The 24990-nt window shown below is 41.1% G+C and overlaps 3 protein-coding genes across 11 annotated transcripts in view; all 3 read right to left on the bottom strand.

Moving 5' to 3' along the window:
* LOC309384268 (uncharacterized protein) overlaps positions 1-24990 on the bottom strand; it is a 160375-nt gene that overhangs the window by 5815 nt on the left and 129570 nt on the right. The window contains exons 1-2 of one of the 9 annotated variants that reach the window (XM_081937553.1): positions 7012-7156; positions 1678-3034 (exon numbers count right to left, since the gene is read on the bottom strand). The exons of 6 other annotated variants lie outside the window; for them this stretch is intronic. In XM_081937553.1, the coding sequence (XP_081793679.1) occupies positions 1678-2134 (457 nt within the window). In that variant the 5' untranslated portion in view covers positions 2135-3034; positions 7012-7156. Of the gene's footprint in view, positions 1-1677; positions 3035-7011; positions 7157-22727; positions 24072-24990 lie in introns of those variants that run through there. 2 more of the 9 variants (XM_081937559.1, XM_081937554.1) reach the window with 2 other exon arrangements.
* Positions 1-24990, bottom strand: part of LOC309384248 (uncharacterized protein) — a 149508-nt gene that overhangs the window by 16323 nt on the left and 108195 nt on the right.
* Positions 9437-24990, bottom strand: part of LOC309384282 (uncharacterized protein) — a 43951-nt gene continuing 28397 nt past the window's right edge. Inside the window, exons 1-2 of one of the 2 annotated variants that reach the window (XM_081937595.1) lie at positions 17492-17530; positions 9437-13514 (exon numbers count right to left, since the gene is read on the bottom strand). In XM_081937595.1, the coding sequence (XP_081793721.1) occupies positions 11520-12797 (1278 nt within the window). In that variant the 5' untranslated portion in view covers positions 12798-13514; positions 17492-17530 and the 3' untranslated portion in view covers positions 9437-11519. Of the gene's footprint in view, positions 13515-17491; positions 17531-24990 lie in introns of those variants that run through there. The other variant, XM_081937594.1, reaches the window with a different exon arrangement.

Genomic DNA, 24990 nt, shown 5'->3' with positions numbered 1-24990 from the left:
AAGTGCTGGATTAAGCACAATTGAACCTGGTTAATACACGGATGGGACAGGAAATACCATACTTACTGGCAAGACATGGAAATTAAAAAAAATTGCAAATTTCATTCTTTGTAAATTTTCAATACACATGTGGATTACAAAGTATATCAAGAGGGCAACTTTAAGATATAATGGGAGACTTTAACTACCCTGATATCAACTGGAAGACAAACTCTACAGCAAGTAGAAGATTGAATAGATTCGTAGCCAAATTAGCTGACAACTTTGTCATTTAAAAGGTAGAGGTGGGAACTAGAGGAAAAACTATACTTGACCTAATTCTGATTAATAGAGAAGTGATACAAGGAGCTGAAGTTGCTGGAACCTTGGGTGAGTGACCACATCTTACTGGAATTCAATATAATGCACACACAAGCAATAGAATATAATCCAACAAGTGTCTTAAACTTTAGAAGAGCTGATTTTAAGAAATTCAGAGCCTAAGCAAAATTTAATGGATAAAAATCCTAAAGTACAAAACAATGCAAGGAATGTGGGAAATACTGGAAAATCTATATATATAAAAGCGAAATGCCACTTATGCATCATCACAAAATCTCCAGAACCGTAAAGCCCCAAAAAACGCAAATGAAATGAACACCTAGAGATAGAATCAAGATCATGTTAAGTAGTAGTACCACTTTATAAAGAGTAAGACCATACTTAGGCAATTGCAGACAGTTTGGTCACCATATCATAAAAAAAGATGTTGAGACTCTGGAAAGAATGCAGAAAAGAGCAACAAAGAGGATTAGGGGGTTGGAGGCTAAAATAAAAAGAAGACGGTCTGATTGCCTATATATGACAGAAGAAATATCCCCCCCCCCCCCAAAAAAAGGTTAAAAAATAGAATAGCCCATTAAACCACATGGCTAACTGATCAACAGGCTAATCTTTTTAGAAAGGCACCCTGCAATGCCATTTTTAATGCAGATTTAATAAGGCATGGATGGGGAGGATAGTGGATTTTGGTTCTGGAAGCTGTTGTATGGAGATAAGAGAATGAAATAACCCAAAAGGGGATTATTCACCTATACTTTCAATAGATCACAAATGAAATTCAAGCATTCTCTAAACTCAGCTTCTTTTCCTAATATGGATTACCTTGTGTGCAATAAGGTATATGCTTGAAGTAATTTCCACAGACTAGCCAATTCAAAGATTTCTCTCCGGTGTGAGTCCTCTGGTGTCTCACCTGGCTGGAATTATCACTAAAACTTTTCCCACAGATAGGACATTCAAAGGGTTTCTCTCCTGTGTGAGTCCTCTGGTGTGTCACCAGGCTAGAATTATTACTAAAGCTTTTCCCACAGATAGGACATTCAAAGGGTTTCTCTCCTGTGTGAGTCCTCTGATGAATCACCAGCCTTGATTTCTTACTGAAACCTTTCCCACAATCAGGACATTTAATGGGTTTCTCTCCTGTGTGAGTCTTCTGGTGTATCACAAGGTAGGAATTCTGACTGAAACTTTTCCCACAATAGAGACATTCAAAGGGTTTTTCTCCTGTGTGAGTCCTCTGGTGTAGCACTAAGTAGGAACTCTGACTGAAACTTTTCCCACAATAGATACATTCAAAGGGTTTCTCTCCCGTGTGAGTCCTCTGGTGTCTAACCAAGTTGGAATTATCACTGAAACATTTGCCACAATCTGGACATTCAAATGGTTTCTCTCCTGTGTGAGTCCTCTGATGAATCACCAGATGGGAATTTTGACTGAAACCTTTCCCACAATCAGGACATTCAAAGGGCCTTTCTCCTGTGTGAATCCTCTGGTGTCTAACCAACCTGGAATGGTTACTGAAACCTTTCCCACAACCAGTACATTCAAAGGGTTTCTCTTTTGTGTGAGTCCTCTGATGAGTCACCAGATTGGTATTCTGACTGAAACCTTTCCCACAGATAGGACATTCAAAGGGCCTTTCTCCTGTGTGAATCCTCTGGTGTGTCACCAGGCCGTAATTATCAGTAAAGCTTTTCCCACAATTAGGACATTCAAAGCGTTTCTCTCCTCTGTGTGTGATGTTGTGTCTCAGGAGGTGGGAATGTCTAATGAAATCTTCCCCACAATTTCGACACTTATAAGGTTTCTCCATGGAGTGAATCCTCTGATGTATTACTAGGCAGGAATTATGACTGAAACTTCTCTCAGTGAGGACACTGAATTGGTTTTTCTCCGTTATGATTCCTCTGGTGTATTACCAGGCTGGAATTGTGACTTTTGCATAATCAGTACATTCAAAGGATATTTCTTCTGTGTGAGTTTTCTGGTGTCTCATGAGATGGAAATTTCTATTGAAGTTTTCACACAATCTGCACAGTCATACATTTTCCCCCTCCTGTGAGTTATCTGATGTAGCACCATGTTGCCATGCTCACTAAAGCATTTACTGAATTGGGAGCTGTAGTTTCCCTCTTTTGTGGAAGTGCTTCCATGAACCACAAGGGAGCTGTTGTGACCTCAAATTTTGCAACATTCGCGTAATTTGTATGGTTTTTCTCCTTTCCGGCTCCTCTAGTACATAATCAGCTGTGATTTGCAATCTGTGCTTTTCCCACAATAGGCAAATCTATGGAGCTTTTGCGCAACTGATATTCTTGAGGAGGTCAAAAATATGGACAATGCCTTGGTTAGTGGTGCTTTCATTGAAGCCGTCTTCTTTCCTCACAAGGAGAGGCCTGCATTCCTGTCTCTTCTACGTGACTTTACTATTGATCTTTTCCTCCCAACAGACTTCCAGTTCTTTCCCTCTTTTGCTGAATGAAAAATAATCTCATTTCACTTTTTCATGTAATGTATCCTTTAGGTTTGCATAATCTGCTCATTCTTTCTTGATTTTCTCTTTTTGTATAACAGCCACTGGTGGAGGATCAGAATTGTATGGTTTTCTGCAGGAAATGGAAAATATTTTGATTTCTGGCTTGATTTTCTCCTCTTTTCAACGTTGCCTGTTATTTACAGTTGTCCTGAGTGCTCTTATTGCCATTCTGTTTGTCTGTAAGATTCAAAGAAAAAAGTAAATTTAATCTCTCTCATATATGTATATAAATGGCTGTGTGATAGGATATGTAATTGCAGATATATAGATAGTGAGAAATACAGATATACCCACTTATACATGTATATATATGGAGAAAATCTATGTCTTTCAAGCCTGACAAAATGTCCCAGAATGGTTACAGTCAAACCTTCTGCCCTAAATTTAGAGATGTGGGGGCTTTAACTGATGAAATGATGCCGAAAGCCTCTGCAAGCATTGAAGCACCACTTTTGCTCATGGAACTCCTCCGCTGCAAATAAGGACTGAAAATACTGTCGGCATCCCCTCTGGTGACACTCTTGTTCAAGTTGTCCTCACTTAACCTACCGCAATTAGAACTGATATTTGCGTCACTAAGCACCTCAATCACTAAGCATGATGTCACATAACAGTGCCAACTTACATTTGTTCCTCTGTAGTTGTTATGGAAATTACTGTGAGTTATTAAAGGCAATTTTATATGACCGTGACTTGCAATTTCCTGCCAGTATATCCAACTCAACTTGCTTGTCAGAAACTAGCTGGGAAGGTCACAAATTGGGACCATGAGTGTGGGATGCTGCCGCCATCATAAATGTGCAACTATTGGCAGAACCCGAATTGGTGCAACTCCTTTTCCTGCATCTTCAAAACCACAGTCACTGTTGGAAGTGCGGTCACGGAACAAGTGCTGGGATTAACACAAATTGTGTGGACCAGGTGCACATTTGCTTCCACTGTGCCATAGTAACTGTGAAGGCTCAGGGAAGAAGCGGTAAGTGAGGACTACCTGTGTAACAAAGATGCCAAAAGATCCTCAATAGCTATTTCTTAGGAAGTGGTGGAGTAAGCACAATTGAACCTGGTTAATACATGGATGGGAAAAGAAATACCATACTTACTGGCAAGAAGTGGAAGTAAAAACTAGTCAATTTTATTTGACTGTTATTTTCAATACACGTGTGGATTACAAACTATATCAAGAGGGCAACATCAAGATATAATGGGAGACTTTAAGTAACCCTGATATCAACTGGGAGACAAAGTCTGCAGCAAGTGGGAAATTGAACAGATTCCCAACCAACTTAGCTGACAACTTTATCATCCAAAAGGTAGAGGAGGGAACTAGAGGAAAAACTATACTCAACCTAATTCTTACTAATAGAGAAGTGATAGAAGGAGTTGAAGTTGTCGGAATGTTGGGCGAGTGACCATGTCTTACTGGAATTCATTAAGACACTTTTAGACTTCCCAGCTGCACTAGTTCAAAGTATTTGCTGTAGTAGTCTACTATCATCAGGTAGTGGATGTCTCCAAAATGAAAAATGTCTGTAGGCAATCTCTGCCACGCCCATGAAGGAGCATTCCATTGTGAAAGAGGTTCTTTTGCATTGTTTTTTTGAAATATATTGGGGAGCAGTCCGAGTTTGACCCTGCATTGTCATCATTGTCCTCTATGGCATGTACAGCCCATGTTTGTGGCCTTCCGGTTTGCGAAGACAGTTTACACACCTGGCAAAGTGTACTCTTTTCTTGCGTTTGTTGCATATTTGCCCCCTTGCAGGACAGACACTATTTTTGTGGTGCATATTTCCACAATATTCACAAGCTGCTTCTCTGTTACTTGTTCCAGTGCCATAGGTGCCTTTTGTTCCTTTGTGTGCCCTTTCTTGACCATATCTGCTACTTTGTGTTTCTATAGCATTGATCTGGTGCTGTGTTCCTTCCAGTATCTGCATGTCTTTTCTTGATATTTCATATGATCTGGCAATCCTTATGGCTTTCTCAAGATTTAAGTCTTCTTCCTGCAGCAGTTTTTCTTGAACTTCCTTAAACTTACATCTCCACACCTGCTTGCCAGGCTCTGCACACATCGCGTCCTTTCTCTCCCACACATATTAGAAAGTGTGCTGCTTTCCGCTGATTAGTCCATTTGTCTGCATCAGGTCCTGCAAACACAAGCTCTATCAGCTCCCTCCACCTTGACCAGTTTTCAGATATGTTCCCTGACTCCAAATCCAGGGAAGGAGTGTTCTTTGTGTTGCTGTTTGCTGCCATGACTCTTCTCACCCCACTCCTGGTACCATGTGATGATTTGGCATAAAATAAAGGCAGACAGCAAGGAGCTTGAACTAGAGGCTTGTCTTTATTCAGCGGCAGCCATCTTAAAACTACCTTCTGCCCCAGATGGCGTCATTGAAAAAGTTATCTGTTTCCTAACCTTCTTAAAGAGCTAAGCATAAAAAGTGAACTTGAAATATAGCATAAAACATACACATCATTAGACAAGATATCCAAGAAGAAACCAGCATGGTTTCATAAAGATCTCTCTGATAAACTGAAAGAGAAAAAGGATCAGTATAAAAAATGGAAAGAGGGACACAAGGCAGAATAGGAGCATATATAGGCCGAATCGGCAAAGATGATATCAAGCTCATGGAGAGAATGAATTAAGACTTGCAACAAATGTCAAAAATAATTTTATAACATGTATAAAACAAGAATAAAAGTCAAGGAAACCGTCAGTCCACTAATGGGAGATGATGGCAAAGAAGGTATGGGCAGTAGAGACACAACAGAGCTACTTAATTCATTATTTGCATCTATCTTCAGGCAAAAAGAAAAAATGGCCAAACCCACCAAAAACAGAACTGTAAAAGGCAGACTAGGAATACAAATTAAAATGGGCAAGAAAATATAAGAGAACACCTGTCCATTCTAGACAAGTTGTAATCATCGGGACCAGATTGATTACATCCCAGAGTTGTGAAGGAGTCGGCAGATGTGATCTAAGAATCATTGAACCATATCTTTCAAAGATCTTCATGCACCAAGGAACTACCAGTGGACTGGAAAAGAGCTGATGATTCTCATTTTTTTAAAAAGCAGAGAAAAATGGATCCACAAAACTACAGGCCAATTAGCCTGACATCACTACCTTTGAAGATCCTGGAAAAGATAATGAACGGGGTTTTACACTTATGCAAGGAAAACCAAATGTACTGGTACAGAATAGGTAGCACTTGGCTCAAGTAATAACTATGAGAGGAACCTTGAAGTCCTAGTGGACAATCATTTAGATATGGGCCAGCTGTGTATTGCAGTGGCCAAACAAAAGCCAATACAATATTAGGCTGCATTAACAGAGAGAGAGAGAATCAAGATCATGTGAAGTACTAGTACCACTTTATAAAGAGTAAGACCACATTTAGATAATTGCAGGCAGTTTGGCCACCATATCATAAAAAAAGATGTTGAGGCTTTGGAAATAATGCAGAAAAAGAGCAACAAAGAGGATTAGGGGGCTGGAGGCTAAAATATAAAGAAGGGTTCCAGGAATTGGGTATATCTAGTCCAGTGGAAGGAAGGACTAGGGAAGACATGATAGCCATCTTCCAATACTTGAGGAGTTGCCACAAAAGAGGGAGGGGTGTCAACCTATTCTCCAAAGCCCCTGAAGGCAGGACAAGGAACTGGATGGAAACTAATCAAGGAGAGAAGCAACTTCAAACTAAGGAGAAATTTCCTGACACTGAGAACAGTGAACCAGCGGAAGGGTTTCCCTTCAGAGGTTGTGGGAGCTCCATCCCTGGTGGCTTTTACTCAGAGACAGGACAGCCATTTGTCTGAAATGATATTGGGTCTCCTGCTTGATCAGGGCGTCTGTATAGAAGACCTGCAAGGTCCCTCCCAGCTCTGTCACAAACCCTCCAGTGATGGGAGCACCCACAACCTCTGGAGGGAAGCCATTCCCAAAGAACCCACCTTCACTTGGAAGAGACTTTTCCAATCTTCCCACCAGAAGGAAAATTGCAGCCACCAGTTTCACAGCCTGCAGCACCAGTGGGCTTAAATTCGGGGAGGGAAGGAACCTGCAGCAGCAGCAGCTGAGATGCTTCAGCCCAGTTGCTTCTCTGCTTCCAGGACTCTCCTCCCACCTGCCCTCAACTCACCTTCCAGCTGCTGCTTCGACCACGGGAAGAGCACAAAAGCTGCTCTGCACACCACTCTCCTCCCACGAGTGATCCGGAAGAGGAAGTTCAGCTGTTCACAAAGGTGCTTTTTTCAAAAGGCAACTGGATTTTGTTTCTTCTACTCTTCCCGTCGCCTTCCAACCTTTCTAGCAATTCAGTACTCGATGGTTTTAACTCAACCAGAGGTAGTATCCTCTTTCTAGGCACAGGTGTCGCCTGTTTGACCACCATCTCCAGATAGGAGGCAGAAAAAAAATCTTTCTCCAGTTTCTACCTAAGTCGTTTGCAACATGTTTCCACTGATTAAATGACTTCTAGCAACCAACCTTTGCAATTTAGCCAAGTGAAATAGTGAAATCTGATGTTACTTAACTTTGAGAAGATTACCTACGTACCAGGCCCCAAAAATTCATGAAGGTTTTATAGGATTACACAATCAGCTTTCTTAGGAGTGATTCTCAGTGGAGATCAAAACCTATATAATACCCCAACACTTTATGACTGATTTCCTGTGACTCCCAGGATTTTAGTACCATCAGGCCAGACACTCCAGGGGAGCTTCACTCCTGCTGGCCAGGGCTGCATCCAAGAGCATCAACCACCAAGCTTCATTCTTGGAGGAGGAAATTTTACATCTGCTAAATGCCAGGTGTAAATTCTGTAAATTTGTTTGCACTGAAGTCTCCCATTAGGTCACACATAGAAACATATGCAGCAGGGCTAGAAAATGGAGCCTTAAAAAGATGGCATGATTGCCTATATATGGTAGAAGAAATGTTTCCCCACCCAAAAAATTATTTTAAAAAAAGAAAGGCAAAAATAGAATGGTTCATCAAACGCCATGATTAACTGATCACCAGACTAACCTTTTTAGAAAGACACCCTGCCATGCCCTTTTTAATGCAGATTTAATAAGGTATGGATGGGGAGGATAGTGCCTTTTGGTTCTGGGATCTGTTGTATGGAGGGATCATGAAGAAAATAACCCCAAACTTTTATTGATTTGTTTTTCATTCAGGAACTCAAAATGGCATATAAAGCGCTTCCTGGGTAGAATGCTGCAATTTACAGTTATAGGAAGTTAGAACCCACCCCCTTTCTAGAAGAATGAAATTTTCTGGGAAATATTAAAAAGGCCGAATATTATATTTCCCTGGACGAGTAAAGGAGAAACATGTTTTTAATGACAAACAGCTCCCTGCCCCCCCTTCAGCTCCAGAGTGATGGGATTAAGACATGGCCCTCAGGACATGATAGGATTAGCCCTCTACCCATCTCACCACATGGCACCTGGAAAGATTACATCACCCAGAAAGTCGACCAGGTTTGTAACTCAGGACAGCCTACAGATTTGCCCCTGCATCGCTCCATGAGAGTCTAACAACCCATCAGAATTCAAGCTCAAATTGAAAACCCCTGTTGAAAGAAATGTCTTTTTGGGTTCGGCTCCAAGTGGGGAAAAAGACACTGGAGACATGGAGGCTGCTTGGAAAGATGGTTTTAATGGTGGACAGGACCGCATGGCTTGAGTCCTGAACAGAAAAGGTGATCACATGCTTCAATGTTGGTGGAGAAGAAGGGAAGGAAGGGCTGAGATGCTGAAAGACCCTGGCTTTATGCCCTCTCTGGCCTTTGATCTTGAGCCTGTATTCTGATTGGTTGTCAGACTCCCATGTGTAATGATGTGTATGCTTTATGTTATATTTTTAGTGCAATTGCTGTGCTTAGCTCTTTAAGAAGGCTAGGAAACAGTTAACCTTTTTTAATGATGTCATCTAGGGCAGAAGCAAGTTTACAGATGGCTGCCGCTGAATAAAGACGAGCCCTAGTTCAAGCTCCTTGCTGTCTGCCTTTACTTTATGCCAAGGTCATCACATGGTACCAGGAGGGGGGTGAGAAGAGTCATGGCAGCAAACAGCAACACAAAGAACACTCCTTCCCCGGATTTGGAATCAGGGAATATATCTGAAAACCAGTGATGTGCGGTGAGGTTTATGGCTGGTGAGGCTGGTGACGTCATCAGGAAGGCGGGGAATGGGACCACGTGTGCTGGAGGCTGAGGCCGAAACTAACGCCTTGCCACATTTTTCACGTGGGCAAAAATATAAGACCACCCCTGAAAATAAACCCCTTGGACAACCCCCCCTCTGGCCAGGCAGAGCAACGCTCACCGATCTAGCAGTATAGTGTCTTTGACTGCCTCAGGGAGAGAATTAGGATTCGGGTAGTAAAGGAAAGCTATTTCACTTAATAGCCATTGCAACGGTAATTCAAGGCCCATTTTGAGGATTAAATTTATTTATTTATTTTTTAGACTGTTCTTTTTTTTTAATTAAAGGTTTTAACAAATTTTACAAATATTACCCCTTCCCCTTCCCACCCTCCGACCCTCCGTCCCCCCAACCTCCCAGAGCAAAATAAAGGGTATAAACATTTAACAATCATACGCTAACATAAGCTAACTGATTTTAACATCCTACCTCCTCTTGTGCTTTAATTCCCCTTTTGTTAAGCTAACTTTAGGTAAATTGTAACATTCTTTGTGCCTTCACTCATAAGCTAATTGAAATTTTTTAGTCTGATATTTATTTTGAATATAGTCAATCCATCTTCTCCATTCAAACTTATATTTCTCATCCGAATGGTCCTTCAAATATGCTGTAATTTTGGCTATCTCTGCTAGATTTACTACTTTTAGCGTCCATTCTTGAATAGTAGGCAATTCTTCCCTCTTCCAGTACTGCGCCACCAACAATCTTGCTGCTGTCATTAAATTCAAAATCAAATTAGTCTCTATAACTGTACAGTCTGTAATTATACCTAACAAAAACAACTGGGGGGTGAACTTTATCCTTTTTTTAAAAGTATATTTTGAATAACCCACCATATTTTTATCCAAAATGCTTTGACTTTTTTGCAAGTCCACCATATATGGTAATACGTAGCATCAGCACAATCGCATCTCCAACATTTAGGTTGTAAATTCGGATACATACAAGATAATTTTTGGGGATCTAAATGCCATCTATACATCTTATAAAAATTATCTCTCAAATTCTGAGCTTGCGTAAATTTTACATTTCTTACCCAAATCTTTTCCCATGTTTCCATCATTATTGGCTCTTCCAAATTTTGTGCCCATTTTATCATACAGTCTTCAACTAACTCTGTTTCAGAATCTATTTCTATCAGTATATTATACAACCTTTTTATGTGCATTTGACTCTGGTCCCTAATTTGTTTTACCAAACTATCCTCATTTTGCGTGATACCAATTGTCTGATCTTTTTTCCATCTAGCTTGTAACTGTCCATACTGGAACCAGGTTTGAATTACCCTTTCCTCTCTTAATACGTTCAAAGGCTTTAACTGTAGTACACCTCTCTCTATACTTATATTCTCTATCGCGTGTCTGGGTACTACCCACATAGGTATCTTATCATTTAACCTATATTGGTATTTTTTTCCAGACACACAATAGGGCATTCCTTAATATATGGCTTTTAAAATTTTTATCCACCTTATCATATATTAAATAAGTGTGCCAACCATATACCAAATCATATTCCTCAATATTCATTTAATTAAATTTAAGGATTAAATTTATGCTGGGGCTCAAAAGAATTCTGCGGCTCAAAATCTGGGCGAAACCAAGGTAGAAGAATGAAACTCCACATGTGGGAATTCCATAATAAACATATAAAAGCTCCACTGAAAATTCCTTTTTGAGGAATTCCACTACTTCTGCAAAAGGAAATAGCCAGAAGCTTCTGCAAAATGAATCAGACCAAAATTCAAACAATCAATTTCTTATCTACACTTTCAATGGAAGATCCCAAATGAAATTCAAGCATTCTCTAAAATCATCTACCGTATATTTTGGAGTATAAGACGCAACTTTTTAACTCCAAAAAGAGGGTGAAAATCTGGATGCGTCTTATACTCCAAATGTAGTTCTACCCACCCGCTCCGCACATCGCATTTTCGGGGGGTTCCATGCGGCTGCATCCAAGAGCATCAACCACCAAGCTTCATTCTTGGAGGAGGAAATTTTATATTTGCTAAATGCCAGGTGTAAATTCTGTAAATTTGCTTGCACTGAAGTATCCATTAGGTCACACAGAGAAACATATGCAGCAGGGCCTAGAAAATGGAGCCTAAGAAAGATGGCATGACTGCCTACATATAGTAGAAGAAATATTCCCCCCTCCAAAAAAAATGTTTAAAAAAGAGGCAAAAATAGATTAGCAGATCAAACCACATGGCTAACTGATCACCAGGCTAATCTTTTTAGAAAGAAACCCTGCAATGCCATTTTTAATGCAGATTTAATAAGGCATGGATGGGGAGGATAGTGGATTTTGGTTCTGGAAGCTGTTGTATGGAGATAAGAGAATGAGTCCTCTGGTGTGAGTCCTCTGGTGTATCACCACATTGGAATTATCACCTAAGCTTTTCCCACAGATAGGACATTAAAATGGCTTGTCTCATGTGTGAGTCCTCTGGTGTGTCACCAGGCTAGAATTATTACAGAAGCTTTTCCCACAGATAGAACATTCAAAAGGCTTCTCTCCTGTGTGAGTCCTCTGGTGTGTCACCAGGCTAGAATTATTACTAAAGCTTTTCCCACAGATAGGACATTCAAAAGGCTTCTCTCCTGTGTGAGTCCTCTGGTGTGTCACCAGGCTAGAATTATTACAGAAGCTTTTCCCACAGATAGGACATTCAAAAGGCTTCTCTCCTGTGTGAGTCCTCTGGTGTGTCACCAGGCTAGAATTATTACTAAAGCTTTTCCCACAGATAGGACATTCAAAGGGTTTCTCTCCTGTGTGAGTCCTCTGATGAATCACCAGCCTTGATTTCTTACTGAAACCTTTCCCACAATCAGGACATTTAATGGGTTTCTCTTCTGTGTGAGTCTTCTGGTGTATCACAAGGTAGGAATTCTGACTGAAACTTTTCCCACAATAGAGACATTCAAAGGGTTTTTCTCCTGTGTGAGTCCTCTGGTGTAGCACTAAGTAGGAACTCTGACTGAAACTTTTCCCACAATAGATACATTCAAAGGGTTTCTCTCCTGTGTGAGTCCTCTGGTGTCTAACCAAGTTGGAATTATCACTGAAACATTTGCCACAATCTGGACATTCAAATGGTTTCTCTCCTGTGTGAGTCCTCTGATGAATCACCAGATGGGAATTTTGACTGAAACCTTTCCCACAATCAGGACATTCAAAGGGCCTTTCTCCTGTGTGAATCCTCTGGTGTCTAACCAACCTGGAATGGTTACTGAAACCTTTCCCACAACCAGTACATTCAAAGGGTTTCTCTTTTGTGTGAGTCCTCTGATGAGTCACCAGATTGGTATTCTGACTGAAACCTTTCCCACAGATAGGACATTCAAAGGGCCTTTCTCCTGTGTGAATCCTCTGGTGTGTCACCAGGCTGTAATTATCAGTAAAGCTTTTCCCACAATTAGGACATTCAAAGCGTTTCTCTCCTCTGTGTGTGATGTTGTGTCTCAGGAGGTGGGAATGTCTAATGAAATCTTCCCCACAATTTCGACACTTATAAGGTTTCTCCATGGAGTGAATCCTCTGATGTATTACTAGGCAGGAATTATGACTGAAACTTCTCTCAGTGAGGACACTGAATTGGTTTTTCTCCGTTATGATTCCTCTGGTGTATTGCCAGGCTGGAATTGTGACTTTTGCATAATCAGTACATTCAAAGGATATTTCTTCTGTGTGAGTTTTCTGGTGTCTCATGAGATGGAAATTTCTATTGAAGTTTTCACACAATCTGCACAGTCATACATTTTCCCCCTCCTGTGAGTTATCTGATGTAGCACCATGTTGCCATGCTCACTAAAGCATTTACTGAATTGGGAGCTGTAGTTTCCCTCTTTTGTGGAAGTGCTTCCATGAACCACAAGGGAGCTGTTGTGACCTCAAATTTTGCAACATTCGCGTAATTTGTATGGTTTTTCTCCTTTCCGGCTCCTCTAGTACATAATCAGCTGTGATTTGCAATCTGTGCTTTTCCCACAATAGGCAAATCTATGGAGCTTTTGCGCAACTGATATTCTTGAGGAGGTCAAAAATATGGACAATGCCTTGGTTAGTGGTGCTTTCATTGAAGCCGTCTTCTTTCCTCACAAGGAGAGGCCTGCATTCCTGTCTCTTCTACGTGACTTTACTATTGATCTTTTCCTCCCAACAGACTTCCAGTTCTTTCCCTCTTTTGCTGAATGAAAAATAATCTCATTTCACTTTTTCATGTAATGTATCCTTTAGGTTTGCATAATCTGCTCATTCTTTCTTGATTTTCTCTTTTTGTATAACAGCCACTGGTGGAGGATCAGAATTGTATGGTTTTCTGCAGGAAATGGAAAATATTTTGATTTCTGGCTTGATTTTCTCCTCTTTTCAACGTTGCCTGTTATTTACAGTTGTCCTGAGTGCTCTTATTGCCATTCTGTTTGTCTGTAAGATTCAAAGAAAAAAGTAAATTTAATCTCTCTCATATATGTATATAAATGGCTGTGTGATAGGATATGTAATTGCAGATATATAGATAGTGAGAAATACAGATATACCCACTTATACATGTATATATATGGAGAAAATCTATGTCTTTCAAGCCTGACAAAATGTCCCAGAATGGTTACAGTCAAACCTTCTGCCCTAAATTTAGAGATGTGGGGGCTTTAACTGATGAAATGATGCCGAAAGCCTCTGCATGCATTGAAGCACCACTTTTGCTCATGGAACTCCTCCGCTGCAAATAAGGACTGAAAATACTGTCGGCATCCCCTCTGGTGACACTCTTGTTCAAGTTGTCCTCACTTAACCTACCGCAATTAGAACTGATATTTGCGTCACTAAGCACCTCAATCACTAAGCATGATGTCACATAACAGTGCCAACTTACATTTGTTCCTCTGTAGTTGTTATGGAAATTACTGTGAGTTATTAAAGGCAATTTTATATGACCGTGACTTGCAATTTCCTGCCAGTATATCCAACTCAACTTGCTTGTCAGAAACTAGCTGGGAAGGTCACAAATTGGGACCATGAGTGTGGGATGCTGCCGCCATCATAAATGTGCAACTATTGGCAGAACCCGAATTGGTGCAACTCCTTTTCCTGCATCTTCAAAACCACAGTCACTGTTGGAAGTGCGGTCACGGAACAAGTGCTGGGATTAACACAAATTGTGTGGACCAGGTGCACATTTGCTTCCACTGTGCCATAGTAACTGTGAAGGCTCAGGGAAGAAGCGGTAAGTGAGGACTACCTGTGTAACAAAGATGCCAAAAGATCCTCAATAGCTATTTCTTAGGAAGTGGTGGAGTAAGCACAATTGAACCTGGTTAATACATGGATGGGAAAAGAAATACCATACTTACTGGCAAGAAGTGGAAGTAAAAACTAGTCAATTTTATTTGACTGTTATTTTCAATACACGTGTGGATTACAAACTATATCAAGAGGGCAACATCAAGATATAATGGGAGACTTTAAGTAACCCTGATATCAACTGGGAGACAAAGTCTGCAGCAAGTGGGAAATTGAACAGATTCCCAACCAACTTAGCTGACAACTTTATCATCCAAAAGGTAGAGGAGGGAACTAGAGGAAAAACTATACTCAACCTAATTCTTACTAATAGAGAAGTGATAGAAGGAGTTGAAGTTGTCGGAATGTTGGGCGAGTGACCATGTCTTACTGGAATTCATTAAGACACTTTTAGACTTCCCAGCTGCACTAGTTCAAAGCATTTGCTGTAGTAGTCTACTATCATCAGGTAGTGGATGTCTCCAAAATGAAAAATGTCTGTAGGCAATCTCTGCCACGCCCATGAAGGAGCATTCCATTGTGAAAGAGGTTCTTTTGCATTGTTTTTTTGAAATATATTGGGGAGCAGTCCGAGTTTGACCCTGCATTGTCATCATTGTCCTCTATGGCATGTACAGCCCATGTTTGTGGCCTTCCGGTTTGCGAAGACAGTTTACACACCTGGCAAAGTGTACTCTTTTCTTGCGTTTGTTGCATATTTGCCCCCTTGCAGGACAGACACTATTTTTGTGGTGCATATTTCCACAATATTCACAAGCTGCTTCTCTGTTACTTGTTCCAGTGCCATAGGTGCCTTTTGTTCCTTTGTGTGCCCTTTCTTGACCATATCTGCTACTTTGTGTTTCTATAGCATTGATCTGGTGCTGTGTTCCTTCCAGTATCTGCATGTCTTTTCTTGATATTTCATATGATCTGGCAATCCTTATGGCTTTCTCAAGATTTAAGTCTTCTTCCTGCAGCAGTTTTTCTTGAACTTCCTTAAACTTACATCTCCACACCTACTTGCCAGGCTCTGCACACATCGCGTCCTTTCTCTCCCACACATATTAGAAAGTGTGCTGCTTTCCGCTGATTAGTCCATTTGTCTGCAACAGGTCCTGCAAACACAAGCTCTATCAGCTCCCTCCACCTTGACCAGTTTTCAGATATGTTCCCTGACTCCAAATCCAGGGAAGGAGTGTTCTTTGTGTTGCTGTTTGCTGCCATGACTCTTCTCACCCCACTCCTGGTACCATGTGATGATTTGGCATAAAATAAAGGCAGACAGCAAGGAGCTTGAACTAGAGGCTTGTCTTTATTCAGCGGCAGCCATCTTAAAACTACCTTCTGCCCCAGATGGCGTCATTGAAAAAGTTATCTGTTTCCTAACCTTCTTAAAGAGCTAAGCATAAAAATTGAACTTGAAATATAGCATAAAACATACACATCATTAGACAAGATATCCAAGAAGAAACCAGCATGGTTTCATAAAGATCTCTCTGATAAACTGAAAGAGAAAAAGGATCAGTATAAAAAATGGAAAGAGGGACACAAGGCAGAATAGGAGCATATATAGGCCGAATCGGCAAAGATGAAATCAAGCTCATGGAGAGAATGAATTAAGACTTGCAACAAATGTCAAAAATAATTTTATACCATGTATAAAACAAGAATAAAAGTCAAGGAAACCGTCAGTCCACTAATGGGAGATGATGGCAAAGAAGGTATGGGCAGTAGAGACACAATAGAGCTACTTAATTCATTATTTGCATCTATCTTCAGGCAAAAAGAAAAAATGGCCAAACCCACCAAAAACAGAACTGTAAAAGGCAGACTAGGAATACAAATTAAAATGGGCAAGAAAATATAAGAGAACACCTGTCCATTCTAGACAAGTTGTAATCATCGGGACCAGATTGATTACATCCCAGAGTTGTGAAGGAGTCGGCAGATGTGATCTAAGAATCATTGAACCATATCTTTCAAAGATCTTCATGCACCAAGGTACTACCAGTGGACTGGAAAAGAGCTGATGATTCTCATTTTTTTAAAAAGCAGAGAAAAATGGATCCACAAAACTACAGGCCAATTAGCCTGACATCACTACCTTTGAAGATCCTGGAAAAGATAATGAACGGGGTTTTACACTTATGCAAATAAAACCAAATGTACTGGTACAGAATAGGTAGCACTTGGCTCAAGTAATAACTATGAGAGGAACCTTGAAGTCCTAGTGGACAATCATTTAGATATGGGCCAGCTGTGTATTGCAGTGGCCAAACAAAAGCCAATACAATATTAGGCTGCATTAACAGAGAGAGAGAGAATCAAGATCATGTGAAGTACTAGTACCACTTTATAAAGAGTAAGACCACATTTAGATAATTGCAGGCAGTTTGGTCACCATATCATAAAAAAAGATGTTGAGGCTTTGGAAATAATGCAGAAAAAGAGCAACAAAGAGGATTAGGGGGCTGGAGGCTAAAATATAAAGAAGGGTTCCAGGAATTGGGTATATCTAGTCCAGTGGAAGGAAGGACTAGGGAAGACATGATAGCCATCTTCCAATACTTGAGGAGTTGCCACAAAAGAGGGAGGGGTGTCAACCTATTCTCCAAAGCCCCTGAAGGCAGGACAAGGAACTGGATGGAAACTAATCAAGGAGAGAAGCAACTTCAAACTAAGGAGAAATTTCCTGACACTGAGAACAGTGAACCAGTGGAAGGGTTTCCCTTCAGAGGTTGTGGGAGCTCCATCCCTGGTGGCTTTTACTCAGAGACAGGACAGCCATTTGTCTGAAATGATATTGGGTCTCCTGCTTGATCAGGGCGTCTGTATAGAAGACCTGCAAGGTCCCTCCCAGCTCTGTCACAAACCCTCCAGTGATGGGAGCACCCACAACCTCTGGAGGGAAGCCATTCCCAAAGAACCCACCTTCACTTGGAAGAGACTTTTCCAATCTTCCCACCAGAAGGAAAATTGCAGCCACCAGTTTCACAGCCTGCAGCACCAGTGGGCTTAAATTCGGGGAGGGAAGGAACCTGCAGCAGCAGCAGCTGAGATGCTTCAGCCCAGTTGCTTCTCTGCTTCCAGGACTCTCCTCCCACCTGCCCTCAACTCACCTTCCAGCTGCTGCTTCGACCACGGGAAGAGCACAAAAGCTGCTCTGCACACCACTCTCCTCCCACGAGTGATCCGGAAGAGGAAGTTCAGCTGTTCACAAAGGTGCTTTTTTCAAAAGGCAACTGGATTTTGTTTCTTCTACTCTTCCCGTCGCCTTCCAACCTTTCTAGCAATTCAGTACTCGATGGTTTTAACTCAACCAGAGGTAGTATCCTCTTTCTAGGCACAGGTGTCGCCTGTTTGACCACCATCTCCAGATAGGAGGCAGAAAAAAAATCTTTCTCCAGTTTCTACCTAAGTCGTTTGCAACATGTTTCCACTGATTAAATGACTTCTAGCAACCAACCTTTGCAATTTAGCCAAGTGAAATAGTGAAATCTGATGTTACTTAACTTTGAGAAGATTACCTATGTACCAGGCCCCAAAAATTCATGAAGGTTTTATAGGATTACACAATCAGCTTTCTTAGGAGTGATTCTCAGTGGAGATCAAAACCTCTATAATACCCCAACACTTTATGACTGATTTCCTGTGACTCCCAGGATTTCAGTACCATCAGGCCAGACACTCCAGGGGAGCTTCACTCCTGCTGGCCAGGGCTGCATCCAAGAGCATCAACCACCAAGCTTCATTCTTGGAGGAGGAAATTTTACATCTGCTAAATGCCAGGTGTAAATTCTGTAAATTTGTTTGCACTGAAGTCTCCCATTAGGTCACACATAGAAACATATGCAGCAGGGCTAGAAAATGGAGCCTTAAAAAGATGGCATGATTGCCTATATATGGTAGAAGAAATGTTTCCCCACCCAAAAAATTATTTTAAAAAAAGAAAGGTAAAAATAGAATGGTTCATCAAACGCCATGATTAACTGATCACCAGACTAACCTTTTTAGAAAGACACCCTGCCATGCCCTTTTTAATGCAGATTTAATAAGGTATGGATGGGGAGGATAGTGCCTTTTGGTTCTGGGATCTGTTGTATGGAGGGATCATGAAGAAAATAACCCCAAACTTTTATTGATTTGTTTTTCATTCAGGAACTCAAAATGGCATATAAAGCGCTTCCTGGGTAGAATGCTGCAATTTACAGTTATAGGAAGTTAGAACCCACCCCCTTTCTAGAAGAATGAAATTTTCTGGGAAATATTAAAAAGGCCGAATATTATATTTCCCTGGACGAGTAAAGGAGAAACATGTTTTTAATGACAAACAGCTCCCTGCCCCCCCTTCAGCTCCAGAGTGATGGGATTAAGACATGGCCCTCAGGACATGATAGGATTAGCCCTCTACCCATCTCACCACATGGCACCTGGAAAGATTACATCACCCAGAAAGTCGACCAGGTTTGTAACTCAGGACAGCCTACAGATTTGCCCCTGCATCGCTCCATGAGAGTCTAACAACCCATCAGAATTCAAGCTCAAATTGAAAACCCCTGTTGAAAGAAATGTCTTTTTGGGTTCGGCTCCAAGTGGGGAAAAAGACACTGGAGACATGGAGGCTGCTTGGAAAGATGGTTTTAATGGTGGACAGGACCGCATGGCTTGAGTCCTGAACAGAAAAGGTGATCACATGCTTCAATGTTGGTGGAGAAGAAGGGAAGGAAGGGCTGAGATGCTGAAAGACCCTGGCTTTATGCCCTCTCTGGCCTTTGATCTTGAGCCTGTATTCTGATTGGTTGTCAGACTCCCATGTGTAATGATGTGTATGCTTTATGTTATATTTTTAGTGCAATTGCTGTGCTTAGCTCTTTAAGAAGGCTAGGAAACAGTTAACCTTTTTTAATGATGTCATCTAGGGCAGAAGCAAGTTTACAGATGGCTGCCGCTGAATAAAGACGAGCCCTAGTTCAAGCTCCTTGCTGTCTGCCTTTACTTTATGCCAAGGTCATCACATGGTACCAGGAGGGGGGTGAGAAGAGTCATGGCAGCAAACAGCAACACAAAGAACACTCCTTCCCCGGATTTGGAATCAGGGAATATATCTGAAAACCAGTGATGTGCGGTGAGGTTTATGGCTGGTGAGGCTGGTGACGTCATCAGGAAGGCGGGGAATGGGACCACGTGTGCTGGAGGCTGAGGCCGAAACTAACGCCTTGCCACATTTTTCACGTGGGCAAAAATATAAGACCACCCCTGAAAATAAACCCCTTGGACAACCCCCCCTCTGGCCAGGCAGAGCAACGCTCACCGATCTAGCAGTATAGTGTCTTTGACTGCCTCAGGGAGAGAATTAGGATTCGGGTAGTAAAGGAAAGCTATTTCACTTAATAGCCATTGCAACGGTAATTCAAGGCCCATTTTGAGGATTAAATTTATTTATTTATTTTTTAGACTGTTCTTTTTTTTTAATTAAAGGTTTTAACAAATTTTACAAATATTACCCCTTCCCCTTCCCACCCTCCGACCCTCCGTCCCCCCAACCTCCCAGAGCAAAATAAAGGGTATAAACATTTAACAATCATACGCTAACATAAGCTAACTGATTTTAACATCCTACCTCCTCTTGTGCTTTAATTCCCCTTTTGTTAAGCTAACTTTAGGTAAATTGTAACATTCTTTGTGCCTTCACTCATAAGCTAATTGAAATTTTTTAGTCTGATATTTATTTTGAATATAGTCAATCCATCTTCTCCATTCAAACTTATATTTCTCATCCGAATGGTCCTTCAAATATGCTGTAATTTTGGCTATCTCTGCTAGATTTACTACTTTTAGCGTCCATTCTTGAATAGTAGGCAATTCTTCCCTCTTCCAGTACTGCGCCACCAACAATCTTGCTGCTGTCATTAAATTCAAAATCAAATTAGTCTCTATAACTGTACAGTCTGTAATTATACCTAACAAAAACAACTGGGGGGTGAACTTTATCCTTTTTTTAAAAGTATATTTTGAATAACCCACCATATTTTTATCCAAAATGCTTTGACTTTTTTGCAAGTCCACCATATATGGTAATACGTAGCATCAGCACAATCGCATCTCCAACATTTAGGTTGTAAATTCGGATACATACAAGATAATTTTTGGGGATCTAAATGCCATCTATACATCTTATAAAAATTATCTCTCAAATTCTGAGCTTGCGTAAATTTTACATTTCTTACCCAAATCTTTTCCCATGTTTCCATCATTATTGGCTCTTCCAAATTTTGTGCCCATTTTATCATACAGTCTTCAACTAACTCTGTTTCAGAATCTATTTCTATCAGTATATTATACAACCTTTTTATGTGCATTTGACTCTGGTCCCTAATTTGTTTTACCAAACTATCCTCATTTTGCGTGATACCAATTGTCTGATCTTTTTTCCATCTAGCTTGTAACTGTCCATACTGGAACCAGGTTTGAATTACCCTTTCCTCTCTTAATACGTTCAAAGGCTTTAACTGTAGTACACCTCTCTCTATACTTATATTCTCTATCGCGTGTCTGGGTACTACCCACATAGGTATCTTATCATTTAACCTATATTGGTATTTTTTTCCAGACACACAATAGGGCATTCCTTAATATATGGCTTTTAAAATTTTTATCCACCTTATCATATATTAAATAAGTGTGCCAACCATATACCAAATCATATTCCTCAATATTCATTTAATTAAATTTAAGGATTAAATTTATGCTGGGGCTCAAAAGAATTCTGCGGCTCAAAATCTGGGCGAAACCAAGGTAGAAGAATGAAACTCCACATGTGGGAATTCCATAATAAACATATAAAAGCTCCACTGAAAATTCCTTTTTGAGGAATTCCACTACTTCTGCAAAAGGAAATAGCCAGAAGCTTCTGCAAAATGAATCAGACCAAAATTCAAACAATCAATTTCTTATCTACACTTTCAATGGAAGATCCCAAATGAAATTCAAGCATTCTCTAAAATCATCTACCGTATATTTTGGAGTATAAGACGCAACTTTTTAACTCCAAAAAGAGGGTGAAAATCTGGATGCGTCTTATACTCCAAATGTAGTTCTACCCACCCGCTCCGCACATCGCATTTTCGGGGGGTTCCATGCGGCTGCATCCAAGAGCATCAACCACCAAGCTTCATTCTTGGAGGAGGAAATTTTATATTTGCTAAATGCCAGGTGTAAATTCTGTAAATTTGCTTGCACTGAAGTATCCATTAGGTCACACAGAGAAACATATGCAGCAGGGCCTAGAAAATGGAGCCTAAGAAAGATGGCATGACTGCCTACATATAGTAGAAGAAATATTCCCCCCTCCAAAAAAAATGTTTAAAAAAGAGGCAAAAATAGATTAGCAGATCAAACCACATGGCTAACTGATCACCAGGCTAATCTTTTTAGAAAGAAACCCTGCAATGCCATTTTTAATGCAGATTTAATAAGGCATGGATGGGGAGGATAGTGGATTTTGGTTCTGGAAGCTGTTGTATGGAGATAAGAGAAAGAGTCCTCTGGTGTGAGTCCTCTGGTGTATCACCACATTGGAATTATCACCTAAGCTTTTCCCACAGATAGGACATTAAAATGGCTTGTCTCATGTGTGAGTCCTCTGGTGTGTCACCAGGCTAGAATTATTACAGAAGCTTTTCCCACAGATAGAACATTCAAAAGGCTTCTCTCCTGTGTGAGTCCTCTGGTGTGTCACCAGGCTAGAATTATTACTAAAGCTTTTCCCACAGATAGGACATTCAAAAGGCTTCTCTCCTGTGTGAGTCCTCTGGTGTGTCACCAGGCTAGAATTATTACAGAAGCTTTTCCCACAGATAGGACATTCAAAAGGCTTCTCTCCTGTGTGAGTCCTCTGGTGTGTCACCAGGCTAGAATTATTACAGTAGCTTTTCCCACAGATAGGACATTCAAAGGGTTTCTCTCCTGTGTGAGTCCTCTGGTGTGTCATCTGGCTGGAATTATTACGAAAGCTTTTCCCACAGATAGGACATTCAAAGGGTTTCTCTCCTGTGTGAGTCCTCTGATGAATCACCAGGCTTGAATTCTCAATGAAACCTTTCCCACAATCAGGACATTTAAAGGGCCTTTCTCCTGTGTGAATCATCTGGTGTCTAACCAATCTGGATTTCTTACTGAAACCTTTCCCACAATAAGGACATTCAATAGGTTTCTCTCCTGTGTGAGTCTTCTGGTGCATCAGTAGGCAGGAATTTTGACTAAAACTTTCCCCACAATAGAGACATTCAAAGGGTTTCTCTCCTGTGTGAGTCCTCTGGTGTCTAACCAAGTTGGAATTATCACTGAAACATTTACCACAATAAGGACATTCAAATGGTTTCTCTCCTGTGTGAGTCCTCTGATGAATCAGCAGATGGGAATTTTGACTGAAACTTTTCCCACAGATAGGACATTCAAAGGGCCTTTCTCCTGTGTGAATCCTCTGGTGTCTAACCAACCTGGAATTGTGACTGAAACCTTTCCCACAACCAGTACATTCAAAGGGTTTCTCTTCTGTGTGAGTCCTCTGATGAGTCACCAGATTGGTATTCTGACTGAAACCTTTCCCACAGATAGGACATTCAAAGGGCCTTTCTCCTGTGTGAATCCTCTGGTGTGTCACCAGGCTGTAATTATCAGTAAAGCTTTTCCCACAATCAGGACATTCAAAGTGTTTCTCTCCTCTGTGTGTGATGTTGTGTCTCAGGAGGTGGGAATGTCTAATGAAACGTTCCCCACAATCTCTACACATATAAGGTTTCTCCATGGAGTGAATCCTCTGATGTATTACTAGGCAGGAATTATGACTGGAACTTCTCCCAGTGAGGACACTGAATTGGTTTTTCTCCGTTATGATTCCTCTGGTGTATTACCAGGCTGGAATTGTGACTTTTGCATAATCAGTACATTCAAAGGATATTTCTTCTGTGTGAGTTTTCTGGTGTCTCATGAGATGGAAATTTCTATTGAAGTTTTCACACAATCTGCACAGTCATACATTTTCCCCCTCCTGTGAGTTATCTGATGTAGCACCATGTTGCCATGCTCACTAAAGCATTTACTGAATTGGGAGCTTTTGTGGTTTCCCTCTTTTGTGGAAGTGCTTCCATGAACCACAAGGGAGCTGTTGTGACCAAGTTTTGCAACATTCGCGGATTTGTATGGTTTTTCTCCTTTCTGGCTCCTCTTGTGCATAATCAGCTGTGATTTGCCATCTGCATTTTTTCCACAATAGGCAAATCTATGGAGTTTTTCCACAGCTGATATTCTTGAGGTGGTCAAAAATATGGACAATGCCTTGGTTAGTGGTGCTTTCATTGAAGCCGTCTTCTTCCTCACAGATAGAGGCCTGCATTCCTGTCTGTTCTATGTGGCTTATATTGACATTTTCCTCCCAACAGACTTCCAGTTATTTCCCTCTTTTGCTGAATGAAAAATAATCTCATTTCACTTTTTCATATAAAGTATCCTTTAGATTTGCATAATCTGCTCATTCTTTCTTGATTTTCTCTTTTTGTATAACAGCCGCTGATGGAGTATCAGAATTGTATGGTTTTCTGCAGGAAATGGAAAATATTTTGATTTCTGGCTTGATTTTCTCCTCTTTTCAACGTTGCTTGTTATTTACAGTTGTCCTGAGTGCTCTTATTGCCATTTTGTCTGTAAGATTCAAAGAAAAGAGTAAATTTAATCTCTCTCATATATGTATATAAATGGCTGTGTATGTGAGGCTAAGACACCTCTAACACCCTTCGTGTGTGTGTGTGTGCCTGTGTGTGTGTGTGCACGTGCATGCATCCCCGTCCCCCCGTCCCCCATTTGTGTCTGTGTGAGAACCTCTGGGAGCTAAAGTGAAAAGGACTGATTTATACCTATAGTGTTATGTCACAGTACTTTTGACAATGTGTGCATTTTGGATTCAAGTTCTGTTAAGATACAGCCTGTTGTGCCTTAATATGGCTTCTACTGTACAGCACAGTTTAGTTGCCGTATTCCACACGGGGGCTCTCTCTAATACAGGATTGGGATAAATACATAACATGGGCTATGCCGGGTTATCAACTAGTTGTTTATAAAAATGGTTAGAAATGATGTGAAAAAAGAAAAAAAGTATATATTACAATGAAAAAAACATGCCAATACCGTGTTTCCCCGAAAATACGCCAGGGGCTTATATTTTTTTGACCCACAAAATATGGCCTTGGGCTTATTAAAGGGGAGGGCTTATTATTTTTGGGTTGCCGGGCGGCTGCTCCCTTGTGACTGGGTTCCCGAAGAGCCGGGCACAGCCTCAGGGTCGAATGGCTGTGTTGCGCTGTCGCAGCAACAACGCAGCAGCCATGAGGTGACCAAGCTTATGAGCAGCCGCCCGGCAACCCCCCTTTCCAGCCGTGTATAGTGCCGCTGACCGACCTAGCATTACCCGGAAGGCACCAAGCAACGCGAGCGCCTGTTCGCCGCCCTCCGCCTCCCGCGGCTCGGTGCCTTCGGAATGCCCCTAGGTGAGTGAATGGGGCTCTGCATGGCTGGAGGGGAGTTACGCAGCGGCTTTTCCTCTCCCCGCTCGCGCGAAGGGCAT

The sequence above is a fragment of the Natrix helvetica genome, assembly GCF_964273705.1.
Source record: "Natrix helvetica genome assembly, chromosome: 1".
NCBI classification, from domain to species: domain Eukaryota; kingdom Metazoa; phylum Chordata; class Lepidosauria; order Squamata; family Natricidae; genus Natrix; species Natrix helvetica.
This window is presented reverse-complemented; position numbering and strand designations above follow the sequence as displayed.